The sequence below is a fragment of the Bidens hawaiensis genome, unplaced genomic scaffold (genome assembly GCF_021521415.1).
Source record: "Bidens hawaiensis isolate Kalapana, Puna unplaced genomic scaffold, B.hawaiensis_p1.1 tig00026143_1, whole genome shotgun sequence".
Taxonomy (NCBI): domain Eukaryota; kingdom Viridiplantae; phylum Streptophyta; class Magnoliopsida; order Asterales; family Asteraceae; genus Bidens; species Bidens hawaiensis.
Genome location: NW_027494201.1, coordinates 292,143 through 301,487, shown reverse-complemented (window position 1 = coordinate 301,487; position 9,345 = coordinate 292,143). Strand labels below are relative to the sequence as shown.

Genomic DNA, 9,345 nt, shown 5'->3' with positions numbered 1-9,345 from the left:
TGCAGCCCTTCTTCTCCAACTTTGTGTTCTACTACTGGTTATTGCCGGAAATTTTTACTCCGGCTTGTTTCCTCTCTCCTTTTCTTAGTATTCCACAGGGGTCGGCGTTGAAATTTCACAGGGGTCGGTGTTAAAATTTCACATGAGTCGTTCGAGATTTATCGTGTATAACACTAGAAATAAAAATTTCATAGGGGACGGCCGACACCTCTGGCTAAGCCATAGGTCCGCCCCTGATCCACATTAAAATCTCTATCTTCAAATCCATATTTACATTAAACCACACTACATTTTCTCTTTCATTCTCAATTTAATAATATTTTTTTTATTTTTGTCATCACATTTTATCTCCATTCACTCACAACAACTTTCAAAATATATTAAAATTTTTATAGGTTACTACAAGGATTTTCAAATATACAGAAAAATCACAAATTTTCTCTCTTATTCACTTGCAACATTCTAAACCACTTCATAAATCATAAAAACCTCTCTCACGTAATTTGATCAATTGATTGTGTATGCTCTAAGGCGGTGTCTGTGTTTGACTTTCTTTTTTTTGTATTGCCATTTTTCTTACATTATTTATTTATCTTCTTAACTAAAAAGGTTACACATAAACTGCAAATTGATTATTTCGGATTTTCGTCCAATGTTTTATTATTGCTAGGAATGTTTGAATATTATATTTACAAAAGATCAGATAGTATTTTATTATCTACACTATATTGTAATGTGTAAAAAAATGACATATTAATATTTAAGTAATACAACCATTCACTTTTATTATACAACGTTTAATACACATGATTAATAGTTTAAGGAGACAAATTTACCTTTTAAACACAATTATGACTTTTGTTTATTATGAGTTTCTAAAAGCTTTTAACTTTCTTTTTAGTTCGAGAAATATACCGACCCCATTCTATAACTATAAGTCTATAACTACAAAATCCTTATTTCAATCATAATAAAAAACCACAGTTTTCTAATTTTCTGAGAGGCATTAAAAGTTAATAAAGGAAAATAAAAACAAAACATACATGTTCCGGAGATGCTCAATGTCGATTATTGATGCTCTCACTGCTCATTCTGTCAACTGCTAATGCCCACTTTCGACAGTCTGTCAATTGCTAATGGTGCCGCACTGGAGTCGTGGAGTATGTTGTTGCCGCGAAATTGCCAATCCCGTATGTTTTTCAACTAGTCAATTCAGTTTAAATGGTTATGGGTATGTTAAATGGCTATGGACTTAAGTTTATAGAATAAATGTTATGGTCATAACAAGTTATTATTTTTTAATTGAAATGTGGGTTAAGGTTCGTCGTCAATGTTTCTAAGGATTCATTGTAAAGGTTTTTACGGGTTCGATGTCGAAATATTTATGGGTGTCATATTGAAATACACGAATATATGACACAACATTTTTTTATTTTTTATATGGGTTCAACGGAACCCATACCCAATTAGTTACCTACACCTTAAGAAACAATTTCATTAATTTCACAAATTAGACTATCTCCAATGCACTCATAAGTTACATATCCTTGGTGGTCCTTAATGCCCTTACAATTGGAGAATTATTCTCTTACAAGTTTGAAAGAACCCAGCCCTTTCATGAGGACCTTGGTTTTGGTTTTGTTGCTTTTTATAAGTGGGTTCAATTAAGTAAAAGAAAATGTTTTATTTAAATGTTGTGTGTAATGTGTATGTGATAAAGTGAAAATTAAGAATGGTAAGAATATTTGTAAGGTTTTTTTTTTTTTTTTTAAAAAAAAAAGGATTCAATTACAATAAAAATGTAGGTAAGCGGGCAACAAGTTGCGTTGCCACCCCTTTTAAGAGTTTTTAAAGATTTGTAAGGACGTGTAACACATGATGTGACCCCTAAGAGCTTTTAAGGACATACATAACGTTGTGTGGATAGTCCTAATATTCAGTATACATATATGCAAGTACATAGATCAAACCAATAATATAAAACACCTTACTTTTAGATAATATATTTGTAGATCGTAGATCCTTGTGTTGTTTTCATCTATTTTTCCCATCAAAACTATGATTTGCTGCTGTCCAAACAGCCCTCATGCCTCATGCTACTCGATTTTAGATAAGCGAATAAAAGAAGAAAAATCAATAACAAGAACATTATCCATCCAAAATATGTAACTCTTTGAAAAAGCTTTTGTGTAGTGTTCGTTAATGTTTCCTTGCAATTTAATTTGGACTAAATTCTGCTCTTTTTGTGTCATCACTCATCAGAACAAGTTGTCAAACAAACAACCTACTATATAACTGATAAGGAGCAGCAAGAAAATGTTTTTTTATTCACTCAAGATACGCATGAATTAAAGGACATGGCCAGCCATACTCCCAAGTACATAAAGTCTATATTGATGTAACTTTTCCATGCCTTCTCTTCCTATTTTGACATCAGCCAAAAGTATGGCTGCCAAAAGCAAAGAAAGACAAGAAACGGAGTTTTGAATTTTGAGTTTAACTTGTACTTGAGGCATAAAGCAATACAACATAAGACCATGCGTAGTCGCCGCGTTACGGCGGCGTTTTGGACTATAACGCCGGGGCACACCGCCCCCTCGGCATTTTGGTTTTTTTTTTATTTATTTGTGAACGTTATGTATAAAACGTGCTGAATGGCTCGAGTTTCAAAAGGTTACCGTTGACATATCCGTTGGATTGAGCCGTTACTGGCATTGGCGTAGCTTTAGTTGGGCTAGGGGTGGCCCCGGCCCCTCCGTTTTCTCGCTCGTTAGTGTAAACTTATCCTTTTTCGGCCGAAATTTTTTATACATATTGTAAATTTACCCATTTTCGACCGAAATTTTGAGTCCGGCCCCCTCGGTTTTTTGCTCGGTAGTGTAAATTTATCCACTTTTTGCCCAAAAATTTTTATACATAAGGTAAATTTATCCGTTTCCGATCAAAATTTTGAGCTCGTCCTCCTTTTTTTCGCTCGGAAGTGTAAATTTATAATTTTTCAGCCGAAAACTTTTATACATGGTATAAATTCACCAGTTTCCGATCGAAATTTTGAGCCCGCCCCCTCCGGTCTAGGAATTTTATTTATACATATTAAGTCCGGCCCCCTCGACGTGTATGTCCAAGCTTAGCCACTGGTTACTGGTGGTGGGAGGTTTAGGAGAACGGAGAAGAAGGAGAACGGGATCGGAGAAGAAGGAGAAGCAATAAAATGGTGGTGGTGGTGGTGGGTGGTTTAGGAGTACGGGATCGCCAGTTAAAATGGCAGTCGTTGGAATTAGGTGGCCGGCGAATTGAAGAAGACGAGATGAGGGTGGTGTAGGGCCATTTATAGATTTTATTTTTATTATTGTATTTTAAACCCATTTTGTTAAATAAGTTTCAAAATCTTCATATTGGTAAATAATTTTTACCCAAACCCCATTTTAGTAAAAACTCGGTTTAGTAAAAACCCGAGAGTCCGATCTATAAAAGCCGCTCGACAAGCGAAAATTTTAGAAAAATATCACATGTAGTTTTATTAGTATTATTTATGTATTTTTTTTAATTTGATGTATTTTTTTTATTTTAATTTAGTTTTTATTTGGAAGTTTAATGAATTTTTTAAATTTTAATGTTGTTTTTTAATTTTATGTTTAATTATTTAAATGAATTATTATTTAAAAAAACAAATAAAATTAATAGTGACTGGACGCCAGGTGGTACATAACGCCTGGAGGTGGAGAGTTATGACTACACCATGTTTTTGTAAAAAATCATAACTCTGACTGGGCGTCACGTGGCGCATAATGCCTGGGAGTGGAGAGTTATGACTACGCATGGTCTAATCCTATAAACATTTTATAAACACTTTTTGCTTTTTTTTATTTTTTGTATATAAATAATCCTATAAACATTTTATAAACACTTTTTTGTTTTTTTATATAAATAATCCTATACACATTTTTTCTGTATTTATATAATCCTTTTAAACAGATTTTTGTATTAAAATAATCCTATAAACATTTTATAAACACTTTTTTTAATTTATAAAATTAAGTATTTTATGTAATGAACAAGGTCATTACAAAATACTTTTGTAGTTGCAAAGATAAATACAAATACTCCATCAAGTATATATTAAATCAGTTAGATCTAAATTATCCTCATAATCTATCTATTTATATAAATGTCAACAAAAAAAAAGTATACGGGTCACTCTCACTCTCACTCTCTTGTTGTTGTCAACCCATCTCAAGTCACCAGCTTTCTTGAGTTGTGATTTGTTGTTTCTCATACGTTTGACCCGAATTTACGGGTATGAATCTCACCAAACCCATATAGTCCTTAAATGAGTTATAACACCTCATTTATTTGTGAAACATTTTCATAATCAAACAATAATTTACACGGGCCATGGGTCTTACCAGCCCTTAAACGGGTTATATCTCAATTATTTGTGAAATAACTCATTAATAATCAAACAATAATTTTCGCGGGTCATGAGTTTCATCAAACCCGGATAACCCTTAAATGAGCTATAACATATTATTTATTTATGAACTCTTTCATCATAAAACCTTAATATAATTTATCTCCTCTAAATATTATTCATTGCCGGTCTATCCTCCATATTCACCGGCTAACTTCTGATTACCACCCACCATCGTTAACCTCCAATCTTATGCATTAACCATCACCGTCACCTATATCAACCGCCTCTTTTTCATAAGACAAATATTTGTGTTCATATTTGTTCGTTTAAAAAATCAACATGGTCGTGCCCGTTTATCTTCGTTCGTTAAAAATCTAAAAAATAATATAAACATCCGTCCATTTTTCATAAAACAAATTTTTGTGTTCAATATGCGTTGTTGTAATGACCGTAAATAAAATGAAAAACACTTTTTGACAGGTGAAATGGGATGATTGGTGAAAAGAAAAACTCGAGCACGTACATGATTGAGAAACCAAAGGTCCATTTTGTCGTTGGAAACTTCGTGTGCATCTTAAAAACACGCATAATATAATATTTAACAAATGGTTAATTTTGTAGAATAGTAAAAGTTGTTTTGATTAAGTCATTCTAGTTTAAAAGGTGTAAGTTATTTAACTTTTATATTTTGTTCAAATTATAGGTTTTATTGTTTTAACATGGCTTTTTTTAATTTTTCAATGAGGAAATCTTTTTATCTTTTTTTTATATTGATGTGGAGTGGTGAAGTGGATTTTTTTTACTTTATTTTTAATATACTTAACGTTTTTTTTATATTTTAAAAATATCACTGTATATATATGTATGTATGTATGTATGTATGTATATGTATTGCAAATTCTGACCTCCGACCTTCTCTTCCATTAATTTCTTGACGCAAATAGGGCTCGATTTGAAAATTTAGTGACACAAACAAAAATTGCATTAATAACCTAATTGAAACATTTTTAAAACTTTATTGCTATCATGTGACATTTTTCCAAAAAAAAAACCAAATATACTCATTAAGAGTTCAAATATTTATAATTTAAATTGGATCGTTTATTTAGACACAATCTATATATAATTATACAATCTATATATATAATAGATAATGTTTCAATGCTTGATGATTTTACAAAAAATTTATAAGAAAAAGCTATTTTGTGCCCTATTTGTGGTGACTTAGAGGAATATCCCTGTTAGTTCGATTTTGTGTCCTATTTGTGGTGACTTAGAGGAGTCAGTGGAACACATTTTTATTTCGTGTGGTTTTGCTCAATCATTGTGGAGCGTAATCTCACTTTGGTGTAAAGTGCCCCCTTTTTTGTTGTTTAGTATTCGAGACTTGTTGGAGCTTCACAAGTTCTCGGAGCTTTCTAAGGACAAAGCTACCGTTTTTCAAGCGGTTTGTCTAATAGCGGTCTGGTGCTTGTGGAAGAAAAGGAATGCCCTTGTCCATGATGGGGTTCCCATTAATCTGTCAGGTTTGATGGAGGAAATAAAAGTATTGGGGTTTCTTTGGGTCAAGAATAGGGGTAAGATGAGGACTACTTGGGAGAATTGGTGTCGGTTTAAAGTGTAAAGTTGGTTGGTTTTGTATTTGGGTGTTTTTTCTTATTTGGTATCTTGGTGTTGTATTTTTTCTAGCTTCTTGCTAGTTTTAGTATATTAATCTTTGTTGGTCGTTCAAAAAAAAACAAAAAAAAGCTATATAAGCACAAAGAACGAGGTTGTTCAAAAGAAAATTAATGATAATTTACTATCAACTACAAGGGTTCTAATGAACAGAAGGAATAGTTTTCTAATAGTAATTATTAGTTAGATTAGCTAAACGACAACTTTGTTGAGATGACATGATACTTTAAAGATCGATTAAACCACTCTTCACTTATATTAAATTTGTTAAAAACAGGCATTGAATTATGCTTTTATAACAGGTTAAAAGGAAAAAAGAATATATTAAATTAACAATTAATAAGGGTGAGATGAAGTTAAAATGATTAAATCATTTCCTTTTAGAGGTGCACAAATCGGTTTTTTTTAAAAAAACCGGTTCGGTTATTAACCGGACCGGTTAATAACCGGTTTTTGTGTATGAAAACCATAACCGGTCAAACCGGTTAGGACCGGTTTAGGAACCGGTTAGAACCGGTTAATAAACCGGTTTTTTATTAACCGGTTTTTTAATAACCGGTCTAACCGGTTAACCGGTTTTTTTTTTTTTTTTTTTTTTTTAAATAACCATTATTTTTTCACAGTATAAACAAACCGGTAACTACAAGGCAAACCGGTAACTACAAGCATTAAATCGTTATCGCATATTCGTAACTCAAAAATACATAACTTTCATTTATAGCTTTTACATTAAAAATACAAACATTAAATCTTTATCGCATATTCGTAACTCAAAAATACAAACATTAAAGAATGCTTAGACACGATTACATTAACAACTTACTGTTTCTTACTCATTATTTTCCTCGCTACCCGATCCCGAGCTATTCCTTAGGTAATCGTCGTACGCGGCTTTTTCATCGGTCATTGGTTGAGTGTGTCCTTGATTGACCTCGTCTTCATACAAGCCCGCCTCATAGTCCATTTCCCCCTCGAGTGAGCGTTGATGTTGTGCCCTATCTAAAGAGTCCAAGTAATCCTTGTAGCAAATAGACATCTCTACAGCTGGTGGAGTGAGTCGAGTCCTCCTAATCGATATAACCCTGCCAGAAACAGAAAAAGCAGACTCCGAAGCTACCGTGGAAGCTTGGACCGTTAGTAAATCTTTGGCCATGGCGGCGAGGATCGGAAACTCATCCTCCTTACCTCTCCACAAACATCTATATATAGTTGAGATGTCTATTTGACCGTTAGTAAATCTCTTAGCAAATATAGCCGTTTTTTTCATTTTTTGACCGTTTTTTTTTTATTTACCATTCTACCCCCACAAACATCTATATATAGTTTAGGTTGGGTATTGGTTAGAACAACATCACTTATTTTTCTCTCTTTAAGTTGCAAATACAAAACTTTTCTTTGTACACATAGTCAGTTAGAGATACAATACATTTAATCATGACCTTACATGTTTATTGCTTAATTTATTTGTACTTTTATTATTTAGACATCTCGTATATTATACGGAGTTCTAAACCAGTTAAAATATAAACTAGCATATAACGAAACGATTATAAACATAAATGATGAATTGCTAGTGAACAAATTACAAACCCATGACTAAGGTTCATATTTGGTATCCAACTAACTAAATAAAATATTTTAATCATGGTATCATAGATAGCTTAGAACTCCGAGTTTATCTTATTTATCTTTTGTACTGTAGTCAATTAGAAAAAAGATAAAAACACGTTTAATTCACAGTTTTACTTTTACCCAACTTTGAGCTTATTATGGCCGGAAAAGTGACCGACTCGCCGGCGATTGGAATCGATCTCGGAACAACTTACTCATGTGTTGCCGTTTGGAAGCACAATCGGATCGAGATCATACCTAACGATCAAGGCAACCGTACCACACCTTCCTCTGTTGCTTTCGTTGATGAAGAGCGTCTGATCGGTGATGGCGCCAAGAATCAGCAAGCTATGAACCCTGCTAACACCGTATTTGGTCAGTATTTTTTACTACTGAATGCTGATTATCTTATTGTGATCATTATAATAATAAGTTGTGCGTACGTCAATGAAATTTGGATCAATGAAGTTTGTGGAATTGTTATTAAGTGATGAATAAATATATCAAGCAATTGCTTATATTTAGGGTTTTAACTTTAAGGTTAGGGTTTAAGTTCTAAATTATAATTAACAATGAGTAGTGGTTTTGTCTTAACTAATCATGGATTTCCAGGTGCTAAGAGGTTAATCGGAAGGAGGTTCAGTGATTCCAAAGTGCAGGAAGAAATCAAGTTGTTGCCCTTTAAGGTCATCAAAGGGTCTTCCGACACACCAAAGATTGCGGTTACTTACAACGGTCAAGAGAATAAGTTTTTGGCTGAGGAAATTTCGGCAATGATTCTTGGAAAGATGAAAGAAACTGCAGAGGCGTATCTTGGAAACGTTGTTACGCATGCTGTGATAACTGTCCCTGCTTATTTTAACGATTCGCAACGGCGAGCTACCAAGCGCGCTGGTACTATTGCTGGATTAAACGTCATTCGTATGGTCAATGAGCCTACAGCTGCTGCAGTCGCGTATGGGCTAGACAATAATTCGGATATTGTTGGCAAGAAGAACGTGCTTGTATTTGATCTTGGTGGTGGGACTTTTGATGTTTCTGTAATGACAATTGATGAAGGGGGTGTTTTTGAGGTGAAAGCTGTTGCTGGCGACACTCATTTGGGTGGTGACGATTTTGATAACCGTATGGTGGATCACTGTGTTATGGAATTCAAGAGGAGATGGGATAAGGACTTGACGGGTAACCTACGAGCATTGGGGAGGTTGAGGTTGGCTTGTGACAAGGCAAAACGGATTCTCTCGTATGCTACTCGGACGTCAATTGAATTGGATGGATTACATGAGGGGATTGATTTTTCTATGAAGTTTACTCGAGCTAAATTTGAAGATCTTAATATGGGTTCGTTTAATAAGTGCATTGATATTCTGGAGGCATGTTTAAATGATGCTAATATGAAGAAATCATGTGTAGACCAAGTGATTCTTGTTGGTGGCTCAACTAGGATTCCAAAGGTCCAGCATATGGTGCAGGAATTTTTTGATGGCAAGGAGTTATGCAATAGTGTAAACCCTGATGAGGCTGTTGCATATGGTGCAGCCGTTATGGCTGAAAAGGTAAGTAATAAAGCGTGTTCAAGACGTCACTCGTTTATCTCTAAGTATATTTGGTGTTGTGATTCTGCAAAACACATCAATCCTTAA

General features: G+C 33.8%; 1 protein-coding gene across 1 annotated transcript; it reads left to right on the top strand.

Moving 5' to 3' along the window:
* The first annotated feature begins 8,221 nt into the window (after positions 1-8,221).
* Positions 8,222-9,345, top strand: LOC143572902 (heat shock cognate 70 kDa protein-like). The gene has a single exon (XM_077057933.1). The coding sequence runs from the start codon at positions 8,275-8,277 to the stop codon at positions 9,343-9,345; it is 1,071 nt and encodes a 356-aa protein (XP_076914048.1). The 5' UTR covers positions 8,222-8,274.

Excerpts from the sequence above, each read along its gene's own strand:
- LOC143572902 (XM_077057933.1), top strand. The coding sequence starts at position 8,275 with ATGAGTAGTGGTTTTGTCTTAACTAATCATGGATTTCCAGGTGCTAAG.